Below are 15,595 nucleotides of genomic sequence, written 5' to 3'. Positions count from 1 at the left end.
GTGCGCATGATTGGGGAAAGCAACAGCCTTTTCACAGCAGTCAGGCCCAGAAAACATTATGAGGCTTGCAAGCTTATGTGAATCATTCATTACCAGGATAAGTGCATGTTTGTCACAGTTGTACGGGATTCACGTAGGGAAGCCAAATCGAGGTTTCCCCTCTGAGGAATCCTCTGGAGCTTGCCACAAAAATGGTGATTCCCAGGCAGTGGGCATAATACTGTGGAGGGTGCAGAAGAGCACTGCAGTGGCTAAAGGGAGACTGAGGAACATGCTGGGGCACGTAATAGTGTCTGTAGAATGGCAACCAATGCTGCCTTAAAACAAAACTGCCTTACCTCTCCTGTAATACTAGAAATTTGGGGTCACCCCAGTGAAACTGAAATCAGCAATACAGGAAAGTATTTCTTCACACATCTAGTCTGTGCAATCTGCTGCCCCAAGATAACTGCCATTTGCTGAATGAGAAAACACAGCCGTTCACAAGCTGCGGCAAGGGTGGGCAACTTGTGGCTCTCCAGGTGCTGCTGGACTGCAGCTCCCACTATCCCTGGCCATGTGGGCTGGGAGACCAAAAGCCTCTGGAGGACCACCACAGGTTCCTCATGCCCTTGGGCTATAGTGCCTCCATGCTTAGAGGCAACAGAGAAACATTAGAAGGCTGTGAACCTCCTGGGGTGGAAGATGCTGGACTTTTGGAATAATCCTCTGGGCTACTCCTACTGAAAGGGTCACAAGCTAGAGGGAGCTTCTTCGTGTTCATTTATAGTACACCATCCAGGCTACAGGACACCCTTTCCAGGCCCTATCACTCCTGCCCTTTGGATTGTTGGAGGGCATCAGCTTGAGGGCTGGTAACAACTGTTTTCCATTAACTAACTGATACATCCCTAACTTAATTGGACACAAGATTTTGCCTTAAAAGCATCCCCTCTAGTCTCAAGCGCATAGAACTGACATGCGTCATCCAAAAACAGTGTGTGTCTTAAAACAGTTGCCACAAATAGATTGATAAAATCTCATTGCATTAAAATTTCTGTTAGTTGGGTAGTAACGATCCATATCTTATCATTTTCTGTACCTGGTTCAGGAGGATGGTGTGTTCCAGGCACATGTTGTCAACTTCTAAGGTGTAAATGGCAAACGACTCAACCTGGAAAGGAAGAAAACAGCAGCAGGAGCAAAGGGCATGTGGGATTCAGCTTCTAGCCAGCTTGATTCTTCTTCCTGCTGCCCGGAGGAGTTCAGGCGCTGTGCCTTGCCTGCTGTTTTCCTGCAGGCTCCAAGCAACAGATTTCTGGGTGGAAGACTCAAAGACTGTTTGCCTTTCCACAGAGATGGGGCTGCTCTGGAAGGCCCTGAACTATAGACATTCCAACATTTAAAAATGTCTGTGTTTTAAACAGATGCAGATTGGATAAATCCTCAGTTGCCTTGTGTCTGGCATTGCCTTTACACTGAAAACTTACTTCCTTGACCAAGAAAGAAGCAACGGTACCTTTGAATTGTATAGCTTGACCTGATCTGTAGTATTAGAACGACTGCTTTCTTAAAGCAACTGTAGGCTGCCTGTTACCTATGTGGAACACAGATCCTAAATGGGAAGAAAGGGGAGGGTGAGGGGAGAAAGTTTACTTTGTGGATATCAGTTATTTATAAGCAATAGGAATCTTGTGCTGTTTCGAGTAAACGTTGGTGTACCTATCACTGTACTACAGGAGCCTTTTTAAAGAAATGTGATTCTCCCCCCCCCCCCTTTTAAGTAGGCTGTTTGGATTTCTTTGTAGTGTTTATGCTACAGGCTGAAAAATGTTTCCCCCAGGATGAAAACTCTGAAAAGGATAACAATCTTTTTAGACTGTCAGTTTTTGTATATGTATTAAAAAGGAATAGGATTTATTTACTGTACAGAAAGGTTTGACAAATTCTAGAAGCACTGCAAGCAGAGAAAAAGTCTACACTGGTTTAAGGTTATAAAATTCCAATTTAGGAATAAAATGTAAAAAAACGACAACCACCCAACTCCTATCACTGATGGAAACAATTGTAGAATTTGACATTTAATAGGGGTGGTGGTGGGGAGCAGGAGGATTTGCAACTTATAGGAAAGCTAAGGGGGTGGGAAATGAACCAAATGCTAAATTTTAATAGGACTATTTAGCTTATTAAAATGGATTAATTGCCTGAAACCTTGTTCAGTGTTCTGTTTTCCTGATATTTTTCTAGATCATATTTTTACAACTCTTACTTAGTACCATCTCCCTGAAGCTGGCTGGCTTCAACATATGGGCCTCTTCTCTACCAAGTTGTCCAGCTTGGCTTCTCCATTTAAGCCATTAATGATATTGCTGAGCAGGTATTTTACAACTGCCAAGTTCAGTCCTTCAGGCCGACTCTATATAAAGGTAGCTTCACTGGGACATTCCTCTTGCCAAGTGTATCTAGTAGAATTGTAGCCAGAGCAAGATTTCTGCTATTGGAACTGAACCATGGCCATTATTTTTGGTGCTCGTTGTACCTGCAAATTGCTCCTTTGGAGTGTTTCTACGAGCAAAGACAATGACATTTTAAGCAAATAGCTGGAAGTCTGCCTTGATTTGTTTACACTTTGTGGTATTCTTGTACATAAGCAATAAAATAAGACAAGTGGTGTGTTAGGATACTGAAGTTGCTGTGTGAATGTCTGAGAAAACAAATGGGTTATTTCTTGCCTTGATGTTCCAACAGTGGTAGCTGTCAAAATTAAATGCTGCAGTATTCTTTTACAAAGTCAAACCAGCCTAAGCACAGAAGCAGTTATCTGCATAGTTAACATATTTCAAGGTAATACATTTCCCTTTTGACGGTTAACTAGGTGGCTCAGTCACTTTTTTCCATCCTTGTCAATGGGAGAGGAAAGCAAAGTGGCAAAGTGTTACTTTACTGAGCAGCAATCACACAATGTACACTCATGGGGAAAAGTACACCCTCTTTGAATTCTCTGGTTTTGAGTATCAAGGTGCTGCATTGGCCCAGTTGAAGTCCAGACCTCAACTCAAATGAAATGCTGTGGCAGGACCTTAAGAGAACTGTGCATAAACAAATGCCAACATTGTAAAGAAGAGTGGGCCAAAATTACTCCACAATGAAAAAATTAGTTCAAGTTATTGCTGCTAAAGGTGGTTCTACAAGCTACTGAATCCTAAAGTGTACTCAGTTTTTCACACATGGCTTCTCCATTTAGGCTTTATTTCTGTTAAATAAATCATGGAACAGTGTCATGTGTCATTGTTCATCTGAGATTGTATTTACTTAACAATAATTTGTTCCTAAGCAGGTTTTAAGATTATGTCCTCATATATGAACCCACAGAATTCAAAAAGGGTGTACCCCCCCCCCCGCGACTGTAAGAGTTGTAAAAGGTAATTTTGAGAAGACACACATTTGTACAAAATCTAGCATTTTTTTATTCGGTAATCACTGCAATCTTGAAATTGTTAACAGCCAATTCTACAAGAAAAACAAACGGCTTTCAACACTGAAGCTCGTTTTGAAACCACATCCTCATCAGTTGTATAGCACAAAGGAAACTTTTACAGACTTGTTACATTAGGAACAGTCCTACTTCCAGAAGTGAGATTCTGCTAGAGGCTTAGTTAAAAGTATCCAGTAGCTTCTCTGGGGGTTAGAGGCAACACGCTGCATGTCTTCCTAAGACTAGCTTACCCTGGGATGAAGTGTCAGGCAGCCTGCCACTGAGGCACAAGCGACAGGATAATGCCTCAGAATACAGCCTACCAAATTGCCAGCATCTGACACACCTGCTTCTTTATTGGACTTAAATACACTGCCAGCCTCCCTTAGTAAAACTAGTTACCTATCCTAAGTTTGACTCTTCTTACGTACTAACCCCACCCCACCCCTTCTGCATTCTGCTGCTACCACTGGATGTATGAAGCTAATCCAGCAAAATCCACTTATACTTTCCCCACAATATATACAATTACGAAATAGGCATGGTCTAATGTCAAGCAAGTACACTGTGAAATTCCCTTTCACAGCAGACATCCCTCCATGTGTATACTCTTATAGAAAGGGCAATTAAGACAGTTGTGTATATAAAAAAAGTGGCTCTCCCCTCTCCAAAACACACACACACAACCCTGCCAAGGGAGTATGGCTTTCTTCACCTCACAATAGTGTATGTTCAATGGGTGTTTTTTTTTTTTTAAAAAAAACATCACTAGCTGCACAATACAGGTATAATGAACAAAAACACATTTGCAATTTTTTATATAAAGGTCAGCAAAAGAGTAATATCTGAAATGGAACACTAAAACAGTTTATATTCTAACGCTCTTTAAGCTTCTGAGCTTCAACTGCTTTTGTTTATAAAAAAAACTTGTAAAGTTTTCAGGTAACATTTGCCACTTGCAGGCATCTGAAGTCATATGTTGAAGTGTTTTGAAGAAGGTTATGACCAGGCGGCTCCTAAATCTTTTGCCACTACTGGAATCAAGTCTACTCCATAAAGGGGGAATGCTTGCTCAACACGTGTTCACAAGGTGGCCTACAGATCAAGAAGCCCGACCCACGGCGGAGTGCCTCCCATTCAAATGCCATTCTCACCTTTGTTACCCCACAACTGGTTGCTGGTGGCCAAACCCCACATGTAATACTTCCTTCTGTATGAATGCAGAATAGAAGAAAGTGGGAGTGCAGGATCAGGGTGCAAACAGCAGGTATTGGTGGGGAAGAAATCTTTCATCCATTTGCATCTGACTCCTTTGGTTTCATCTCCACCCAGGTCCCACTTAATCAGAAGAAATGTCCAACAGTGTTCTCTCGTAAGAAGCATTGCATTCATAGGACTTCACAGGACAGTTTGCTTTCTGTGCTCATCCCCCAACATTTTGCTGAACATTTGGACTTCCACCATGCAAGAGGGAACAAAAGATCTTGCCCTCCTTCATGCAGTTAGAAACATCTGGAAGTATGTCTTGCACAATTAACAACTGCATTTCCTGCTACCACCGTTTTGAACACAATGACATCTAACTGGTGCTCCACTGTAGCACCAGCCAAGCGATAACCCCTAAGCCACAACTGCAACACCTTCCTCCCCCTGCAGAGCCCCAGGTGGCTGTTGCCTGCATCCTCCTTTAACTGCCACATCTGAGACAAACAGAAGTTCTTCTGGCAGGCCTGATTTACCAGCCTGCTCACCGGAAGCCCTACTGGATCAGCCCTCCCCACCTTTTCCTTGATTACAGCAGTTTAGTAACAACGGCTACCAACCACATATTTACACTTCTCACCACAAGCAAATTGCAGATACTGCCTTCTGTTTACTTTCAAAATCCTGCATCATAAAAAGAAACCCTCAGAAAGGAGCCCTTAGAAAAAGACAATTGAATGGCCACTGAATTGAAAGATATGCAAGTCACAAACAGTGATCCTAAGGCACACATCAGCCACGATGCACTGCTGCTGGATACAAAGAGAGCCCACTTTTGTTGCTGGTAGTGTGGTTGTTTTCTCCATGAGGAAACCCTGAAGAGTCCAGCAATTGCAAAATACATTGTTGCTGCTTCAAAAGGCAAAAATTCTTTAAAAACTAGTAATGGGCTTTGGGGTTCTTTCTTGATAGGGACAATCACTGTCTAAAAACACTTTAGAAAGTATATAAATATGTTTTGTGAAATTTGTAAGTGGGCTTCTGGCCGCCTCTGTTGCGCACAAAGGATGCTCACATGAGAAGCTATCAACTAAGGTTACACCACCATTACAAACTAGAGAAATATTTAACCCGTTTAGCCCTGGAGAATCTGTGAGAATGCCAGTAATTCCACCACCAGCCCAGCACATGCTATCTGAACTTAAGATGCCTCTGCCTCAATTGGTCAACATTTCTACCTCAATTTAGACAATCGCCTCAAGTTTTTTTCTTCTGAGCGTGTAATGCTGAGGGTGGTGGTGGAATAAAGATAGCCAACAGTATACAAACAACCAATTTCTATTGTTAAACAAAACCTATTTTTGAAGGGGTGGGCAGACATAATTGGTACCTACATTGTGTCTAATTTGAGGGGCAACTGACAGAGATATAGCACCAAAGAGAGGTCTGCCTTTCACTTAGGCACTCAAATGTGAGCTCTGAAGCAGCAGGAAAAAGATGGCTACATTAGCTCCAGTGTTTGTATTCTGGTTGCTGGAAAAAGGAGGACTTATCATCATGCTGAATGAGTAACACGACTGGCTGAAAGACTCACCCAAGACTGAACTTCTGGGAGAATTTTTAATCAGATCTTCAAAATTAAGTAGTGTTACAACCACGGAATGGCCTTCACAAGCCACTCTGGCACCCCAAAATGCATTCAAATGACTCATCTGAACAAGTAACAGACAACTTATTTGAAACACAAACCAATTATTCAAAGGCTGTTTCAGAAGCTTCAGTTTATGGCTCTGTCTAGGATTAAGTCATGTGTCTTACTCATTCAGCCCCCTTAGATCTTTTAGAACACAGAAGTGACTCACAGAAGTCCCCCATGCACCTCCGAGTACACAAGAAGCATCCTTTACAAGAAAAATTATGAACAGATGATTAAAGGAACCAACTTTTTAAATTCACCAACCTCCAAAGGTTCATATTCCACACACAATAAGCAGCATAGAAAATGAAAATGAATAAAGGGCAAAACTCAAGTTACCATGCCCAAATAAAATTATAATAGATACAGAATTCAGCAAATACAGGTATACTTTTGTCACCATTTTTTTTAAAAAAGAGATCTTGTGTCATCCATGGAATACTAAAAGCTCATACCTGATTAGACCCTAGAAACCATTTTTCCTACATCAAGCTAGAATTTCACAACTCCCCAAGATTTACACAGTAGGACTTAGTCATACACCAAGATCAAAATCTTGGTCCTGGCAGAATTAGCCTCAGAGTCCCACAGCCAGATGGGAAGAGGATATCCTGTTCCAAGGCAAGTGTGAATGGCCTCTAACAGAAAAATGGCAGTTCAAGGACGGGCACAAATGCACACGGATTTCCCATGTTTCATCTTTTATCTTCCAACAGAAGATTATGGCTTGAAGAAAGAGGCTTCCAGGCTGAAAGGTTTTTGCATTTTGCTCTTTTAGCCAGCTTACCCAAAAGGGGCAGTGATCAGAAGATTGTAAATATGATACAATATAAAGTTTCTTATGGCCATTTTGTTTTGCAAAGCTGACCAAAAATTAGCTCCTGTCATAACAAAAAGGGCACCAGTTACAGACTAGGATGGCGTACTGGGGGGGGGGGGGGAGAGGGAGAAAGTGGCAGAAAGAAAGTTGGAGGGTGCATAAGGAGGTCTAGATTGGCAACTGCAGCTTGGCTGGTTAGTTTTTAAGTAAGTGTTAAAGGGCATTATGCATTAACAACAGGCCTTCTTGATATTTCCCCAGCAAAACAGTTAAGGCAGGTTGCTAATGGATGCGCTGCTCCAACAGCTTCACACTTTCCTCCTTGCACTCTTGAGCTGTGAGAAATGCATGCTTTGTGAAAAGCTGATAGAAATGAAGAGTGTCGCTACAGCAGCTTTAAAGAAGCTGCCTATGGATGGCAACTGTTTTACTTCCATGTTCTTCACAGTCAAGATGCACAAAGCCGCAAATTAGTTTGAAGCAAGTTTTCCTGCCACAAATTATTGAAGTCCAATGCAGATTCTCTCTCTCTCTCTCTCTCTCTCTCTCTCTCTCTCTCTCTCTCTCTCACACACACACACACACACACACACACACACACACGTACTTTACTTAATTTGGAATTAAAGTAGCTGTAGCTGTAAACATCAGTTTCTTCTTACTTCTACAGCCTATATAATTTTTTAGTGCATAGACACAAGTTTGGGGGTCTTGCTCATCCACTTCAACAGCGTTCATAGCTAGAATTCCCCGGTCTATTTTCCTAGCTCAGTTAAGAGGGAGGAAATTGAGGAAGATGGTATAATGCTATGAACTAACCCATGACTTTGCACTGCATCCGAATCTGGGCCCATGGTTTATTTCCCCCAGACAAACCACAAGCAGCAAACCAGAGAACAAATCTTGTTCCTAGCAAGCCATAAGCCCAAGTCTGAATGCAACCCAAACTCAACCATGGCTCAAGCTTATGGCAGGACGCCAGCAGCAAGACTAGAGGAGGCGCTTCCTTAATGGTGGCCAGTTTGAAAATCACACTCATTCCAGCTACCTTGAGATACACCATTCAATAGCATACAAGGGAATCCTGCTGACTACAAAGAAAGAGCAGCAGCAATTTAATCTGCATTTCGCTTCAACTAATTTCATAGCCCCGTATAGAACAAACTACTCCTGCAAGATGCTGCGCTGAAAGGCTTATGGGAAAACTGGTAACAGAAGCATTTGAGAGCAGAAGTAGCTAGTCTGCTCTAACTACATTGTGTGTTAAGTACTACTGTCTCTGTATTCAACCCTATACCTCTATCACACCTCAAAAGATTTTTCTTTTTTCTCTCCATCGGCTCCTTAGTAAGCTTCTGCTAGTTTTATGCTGAAGAATGCAAGAGCATACAAAGACAGTAATCAGCAAGGTTATCTTGACCTGGAATGTGGATGAGTCCCCTGAAAAATTTAAGGCTCAGAACCATTTCCTACTGAATTCAGCAACAACTGTCCCTCTCCAAACACTCTTGAAACATTATTCATTTTACAGCTATCCACGCTTATTAAAACGAGAGATCAATCAAACACGCCAATGAGCAATGACGTGAAATTGGTGTGCTAATCCCTCTACAATCTTTTGCCCTCTGCTAGACTCTTGGAAGAAACTCCAATGCAATGAAAAATTGCATTTAGCATATTTAGCTGTTATTCAGGGCTCTGACACAGAGACCCATCTGATAGCAAGAGTGAGCCCCCAGAAGGACTAAAGCAACAATGAAATTTCAAGACTCTGAAGCTGTCACATGACTGCAAAAGTTAATGAAATACAAAAAACTAACAGCCAAGATTCACTCAAGAGCAGTCAGTCTAGAAAAGTTTGTAAATGGAAGCAGGTCTTCAATTTTAAGAAACAAAAGGTTTGGAAGACTAGAGGGGCATGGAGGGAAGAGAAAGCTCTCTCCTGGCTCAATATGAAACAGATTTGAGGTTCTCCACTGGGGTGGGACTTTTAGCTTAAGACCAAGATGTGATGAAAATATAAACTAATAGAACTAATTGCCCAACAGATTAGTCAGAAGTCATGACACACAAAAGTGTGTTTGACAGAATTTGCTCTCCACAATGCAAGAAGACAATACAGGCCAAAAGCCTTTTTAAGACGACCCTCTACCCTACATGCCACAATGAAGGAATTTAAGAGACAGACTGATGAGGAGAGAAGGGTGACAGCAAGCAGAATGGAGAGGTTGCAGAAGGTATCCAATGGAACAAAATACAAAGTTTGGATCTGGTCCAAAGATCCAACAAGAGGAGGAAAAACGGGTGTCCATTCAATACTTATTTTTTTAAATCCTGAGACTTTCTGGAGGTCATCATGTTTAAAAAAAGTTTGATCCCTACCACACATTTAAAAAAGGCAATTTAGGGACCTACTTACACTGGCATCATCTCACTGAAATGAATGGGATTACTTCAGCATGGGAAGCACCTTGTCCTGCATTAGGTGCTAAAGCCTCAGTTAGCAAACACCCAGCACAAGCACCGAGTCACCAGGGTTGCTGGCTGGTCCATTTTACTGTGTTTTCATAGTCAGAATGTATATGCAACAGCTACCATTTAAAAGATCAGAACAGAGATCCCCCCCCCCCCCCGAAATAGATTGAAGTTCTTCATGCGCAAATCAAGTAGAGAAAGAGACACGATCCCTTGGGAAGTCACAGTCATTTCACACTGACTTGAAATCTCTTAAGAGCTATGCAAGTTCCCACTTAATATGGAAACAATCAAATTTACAGTTCGGCTGCCCCACCGCCCTTCTAAGCAAGTGTTTTATGCGGTTGTTGATTTAAAACAAAACAAAACATGGTGATGTTTTGCAGGATGCACTGATGCACAAGTTGTCAGCTATGATTTCTTGTGTGCACAGTCTGGAGATTTGCCACTACTTAGGTTTAGTTTGTGGGAGATAAAGAGTAAAAAGTTCAGCACCAAAACACAAGAGTCAGGGCATGATGGCATCTTCACTGTAGGATAAAGCCAGGGTTTGGTGGGAGGCGAGGCGGTGGTCTTTGGGGCAACGCTGGTGGGTACTGTGGGGTAAATGGAGCTGAGTATCCCGGAGGGAGCATTTGAGTAGTAGATGGAATTCCTGTTCGAGGGGGGAGTGGAGGGTATGGAACACCTGAATAGGGGAGGGCTGGTCCTGCATTCATTGCTGCTGTAAAGGGAGTTGGGAAGCGCCCTGCTGGGACTCCTGGCGCCAGGGGTGGCGGTGGAGGATTGCGGCGAGGCACAACAGAAGGAGCAGCATTTGCCTCTGAAGTCTGAATTGCTGGTGGTGTTTCAGTGGCTCTCGGCTGAGGTGGCACCAGGGGAAGTCTTGGTCCCTTCAGCACCATCTCCTGGAGTTTTTCTATCTTTACGCGTCGCAAATGAGCCAGTTTCCTTTGGCTCTGATATTCATCAATGAAGGTGTCCAATGGAACTTCACCATCCAGAAATTTCTCAGCCATGTTCTGTTGCAAACAACAAACACACCATTAGGGGAGGGACACACTGCAGAAATATATTCCCTAATCAAAAAACAAATCTACTCCAAGCCTCCATCCATCACTGCATCTCTTTCTGCTAAACAGGGAAGGAGAACCTGGGGGCCTCCAGATGTGGTTGGACTCCAGCTCCTATCAGCCGCAGCTGGTATGGCCAGTGTCAAGGATGATGGAAATTGTAGTCCATAGTCATCTGGAGGTCCACAGGTGACCCATCCCTATGCAAAATGAAAGAATATCATTGTCTCAGCTTGCAGCAGCACAACCAATGAGCTGCGCTGCCAAGGCTCAATCCTTTACCTGGGAAGCCAGACAGTGGCTCAGTAGGGCCTACTGTAACTGGCAGGAACTCAAGACCGAAACTGCTCTCAGCCCCACTATACAAGATTCTTAACTGCAGATACCAGGACTGAACCTGCTACCAATTACATGCAAAACATGATGCTCTGCCACAGATCAGTAAGGCCTCTGAAACACTGAGCAGCTCTTTTTAAAACGTTTACTGCACTTGTATCCCAGCATTTTTTCTCCAAGGTGTACATGGTTCTCCTCTTCCTCACTTAATCTCCACAACAACCCTGCGAGGTAGGTTAGGCTAAGAGGCAGTGTGTCATCAGCTCTTTTCAAGTACAGATCTGCATCCAAGCAGCATTATAAAAGCAATAATCACCTCCCTGTGGCTTTTGCTAGGAGGGTTAAGTTGGTGTTTCCCTGTCTGTTAGAGACAGGAATGTACCGTGACATAATTTTCCAAATGGCCAGCCAAGTTGTGCAAAGGCCACGGGGTAAGCTAACTGGGAACATATTAATAGGAATATGGATATTTTAAGTATACAGGCACATATGGAGCTGCTTTATACAGAGCCAGGCCAAGTAGTCCACCTAGCTCAATACTGCCTACATTGACTCCCAGCCTTGCCTGGAGATACCAGGGAGATTAAGCCTAGGACCTTCATCATGCAAGGCAGGGACTCCCCCTCTGAACTATGCCAGAGAATGTGACTCTTCCCTACTCCAAACTGGACACATGAAACAAGTTACACAGATGGCGTGAATATTGTGAGAGTATATGCTTACTGTATATACTGCAAATCTCCCTGGAAATTTATGATATAAATTTAATAAATAATGATAAAAGTAATAAAGGAGAATGTTTTTCCCAGCAAAGAGCTAGAAGAACAGCCATGAGGAACAGTGGACTATCAGTGCATAGTCTGAAGCTGACTATTTTCCTCCCACTCCTCTTTCATCTTCAGGGGATTTTCTTTCCTGCAGAAGTTACTACTAGCTTTTCTTAAGGCTTCTGAGGCACTTGGAGGCACTGGAAACAGCCTGGGATCGAAGAGAACAAGGAAATTAACCTCTGCCCCTCACCTCCTCCATTCCCTCTCTGATCTGAACCTCTAGACACTGTCCATATGTTTGCAACCATGACTACCAGAGTACTTTTTTGTTTTTTAATATAAGATTCTCAAGATGATTTGCTTAAGAAATTTCGCACTGTTTTTCTGCCAAGAACCTGGCATTTAAGCCAACTTACATAATTGTGTTACATGCACCACACACAGAGCCTTGAAAACATGCAGCTATTTCTTTGCACAATGTGACTGATACAGCCAGGTTCTCTGCACTAACTCTGTAGTGCAGTGACAAAGGAATTTGCTTGTTTTCAACCCTAAGCAGCTTAAAGCAAGGATAGAGTTTAAAGCAAGGAGGCTGCCATCTGTGGCAGTTATGTAGGCTCTGGACAATTTTTCCAATTCATTTTTTTCCAGTAAAAATTTGCAACCCTACAGAATGATTTAACTATCATTTAATAAAACAAAACTTTGAAACTACCAAGCTCACTTAATATTGGATTTGCAGTTAGTACCCACTCATAGTAATGAATTTATGGAACAGAAAATCTTCTGTGAAAATATTTCGGGGGAAATGTTGTGCCCCACACCACTGATCTGCAGTGCTTGTGGCCTCCTGAACTACATTAAGATCACAGGCTGGTGATGGACCAAGCAAGATGGAAGGAACTGTCCAGCAGTGCCCAAAATTCAACTCACCAACAGAGCCAGGAGCACAATTTCTGTAAGTGCTCCGACAAGCTGCTCTGTCCTCCCAGCTAGATTTTCATGCCCATTTCCTGGCTAAATCTGAGGAGGAATAATGCCACATGCCCACTTCTACAAGGTCAAGCTGCAGCACTGAATCCTGGGTTCAGAAGGGCTCCAGCAAAACTCCTTATCATGAGACACCCTCCCCTACTTCCCAGTGGAGCCACTGCTCAAGCGGTCCTGTGGAAACAGTCATACTCAGGGAAATATTTACGTCGGTGGGCTGTTAGAGTAATCTGTATTTTTCTGCAAGCTCTTTGAGGTGAAGTGATAAGCTTGCAAGATTGCATTGAGAACCCAGAGGGGCTAAGAGGTCTTCCAGTGCCAGAGGCAGGTTGGCAACTTCATCTCCTAGGCTCTTTTCACTGACCTCAGTGTCTTCTTCAATTTTAGCCCCTTCTGTTTGAAGCAGTGCTAGAAGGGTCTCCAAGGAAGCATTGCTGGATTGTCGGTCTAAATGGAACAAAAACCAGTAAGAGATATTAATCAAAGCAAAATTGCTAAATGAAATATTAAACTCCAGACATTTTAGGAAAATAATTCAAAAAATAAAAAATATCCCCAATAATGGTTGATCTACTGTATTTTTCGCCCCATAGGACGCACCGGCCCATAAGGCGCACCTAGTTTTTTGGGAGGAAGCCCGAGCTTCCCCGGACCCCAGCCCCCAGAACAGGCAGCTCTCCACAAGCTGTGGGATCCCAGTGCTGGGCTCCCACCGCTTGCGGAGAGTTGCGCGAAGCTTGAAGCCTAGGCGCACTGAGAGAGCTGGGCGCGCAGAGAGCTGCGCGAAGCCTGGAGAGTCCGAGAGCGATGGTGAAGTTGCGCGCAGCTTCGCCATCGCTCCCAGAGCTTGCAGGGCTGGGGGGATAAGCCTGCATTCGCCCCATAGGACGCACACACATTTCCCCTTCATTTTTGGAAGGGAAAAAGTGCGTCCTATAGGGCGAAAAATACGGTAACTCATGGGTGGCTAACCTGCGGTTCTCCAGATGTTGGCCATGCTGGCTGAGCCTAATGGGATTTGCAGTTCAAAAACACCTGGGAAGTCACCAGTCAGCCATCCCTGATCTAACTGAATAAATGTGGCAGCCTCAGCTACTTACATTTCTACTGACCCTTAGACAGCAACACCCTGTATGCCTTTACACCAACCAACTTAGGAATGATAAGTATGGTTTGCCACAGAGTTCTACTGCATGCCCATTCTGCCAGACACTTCAAACAGGAAGATGCAGAAAGAAGGCTTCATTACCTAACTTCGTTTTCTTTATTTGATATGCTTCAAAGATAACCTGCAGTTCTTGATATTTTTGCGTCAATGCAGCCTTCAGGGCATCCAGCTTTGGCTGATATAAGAGATTGCCTTCTGCCAGGCTGCGGTTGCTGGCAAGAGTCATGTCCTTGCTAAGCTGAACGTTTTGAGCCTGCAAAAGAGAGAAAGTGTTAAATGGGCAACATTTCTAAGGATTCTATTACTGACTAAACATAGTAGTCAACACCACCTGCTAGATGTCTACTAGCAGGTACACTACCTAGTTGCAGCAAAGGAAAATATGGGACCAGCTAACATTAGCTCCTCCCCTTCCGGTGAGGGAAGGAGATGGCAGGATTTGGACGCGACAAAAGACTGCAGAACAACACAGACAGTTGTGACCTAGAGGCAGCATTAGGTATTAAAATGAGGGGCCCCAGTGAAAACACACAGAACTGGTGTTAATTAGCAGGAGGAAAGGATGTGTTGCTATCGGATTTTCAGCCTCACATGAAAAAGCCTGTATGTGCAGCCTCAAATCAGACTAGCCAGAAATGCTAACTCTCTAAAAATAAACCTGCCATTTTAATCTAGTGGATGAGGGAGGGCAGAGAGAGAAGATAGGTTTACAAGAGAGGGGCTTGAAAAACCAAACACTACATGGAACGTTGGTTTGGCAGAATCTCGCACGAGATCTCTAATAAGATTTGTAGATCAAAGGGGAAATTGTAAGATCTGAACTCAGTCATTCAGCAGAAGTGAACAGTAGGATACTGTTTCCTCTAATGGGACAGGGGGGACAAGGCCCTCTTTCCTTGATTATACAAATCTGATAAAGAGCTCTTTATTGCATTCAGGAGTTAGCATGCACATAAGCTGCGCTCAAAAAAGACTGGATATCTTCATTTGTTGCCTATATATGCTTCCTACATTTTAATGTACACTCACACCCACACAATTTCTGTCGGTCATTCAAGGCAGCATAAAATTTAAAAAACTGTATTACAATCTGATAGGTAACACAAATACGGGAAGGGAAGGAGAACATTAAGTAAATCAGGTACTGCCAAGCCTTACACAAAATGGACTGTATCCAATTAAATTTACTCCTAGTGAACTCACTGGAATTAATGGGGCCTGCTAGTCACATCCACCAATTCCAATCACAACCCAGTGTTACACAGATTTTACTTTCTTGTCTTTGTGATCTACCTCAGATCTTTTCAAACAGTGTCGCAATATGTTAGCGTGTCAGCTGCAGTGTGTAGGTGTGTCTTGCAAAAGCTCCCCACGCTCCTCCCTGGGCTGGAAAGGGGTTAATTTAACCTCTGGTTTGCTAGTAAAACGGAATTACTGTGTCACAAAATGATGCATGTTTAAAAACTGTGTCACTGACATGAAAAGGACTGGGGTGTGCGTACACTCAGTGCTCTGCTGAATCATGCCACCAAATTGAAACACCATCCAAGATGTTGAATCACATAATGAATCACACCAAACTCCCATCTAATCCTATCCTGTTAATAGGC

The 15,595-nt window shown here is 43.2% G+C and overlaps 2 protein-coding genes across 6 annotated transcripts in view; one reads left to right on the top strand and one right to left on the bottom strand.

Annotated features, from left to right (window-relative positions):
• The window catches only part of HIP1R (huntingtin interacting protein 1 related), a 67,555-nt gene extending 63,352 nt beyond the window's left edge, over positions 1–4,203 (top strand). For all 3 annotated transcript variants that reach the window (XM_083717006.1, XM_083717007.1, XM_083717008.1), the window contains exon 32: positions 1,091–4,203. In XM_083717006.1, the coding sequence (XP_083573132.1) occupies positions 1,091–1,129 (39 nt within the window). In that variant the 3' untranslated portion in view covers positions 1,130–4,203. The remainder of the gene's footprint in view (positions 1–1,090) is intronic.
• Positions 3,423–15,595, bottom strand: part of VPS37B (VPS37B subunit of ESCRT-I) — a 31,689-nt gene continuing 19,516 nt past the window's right edge. The window contains exons 2-5 of one of the 3 annotated variants that reach the window (XR_014559105.1): positions 14,067–14,238; positions 13,182–13,264; positions 7,749–10,670; positions 3,423–7,713 (exon numbers count right to left, since the gene is read on the bottom strand). Coding sequence is in view for 1 of the 3 variants with exons in the window: in XM_083717637.1 (XP_083573763.1) it covers positions 10,176–10,670; positions 13,182–13,264; positions 14,067–14,238 (750 nt within the window). In the remaining 2 variants the exon portion in view is untranslated. Of the gene's footprint in view, positions 10,671–13,181; positions 13,265–14,066; positions 14,239–15,595 lie in introns of all 3 variants that reach the window. The other 2 variants (XR_014559106.1, XM_083717637.1) reach the window with 2 other exon arrangements.

This window comes from Podarcis gaigeae (genome assembly GCF_964106915.1).
Source record: "Podarcis gaigeae genome assembly, chromosome: 16".
In the NCBI taxonomy this organism is placed as follows: Eukaryota; Metazoa; Chordata; class Lepidosauria; order Squamata; family Lacertidae; genus Podarcis; species Podarcis gaigeae.
Note: the sequence above shows the minus strand (reverse complement) of the source record. Positions and strands in the feature narration are given on the sequence as shown.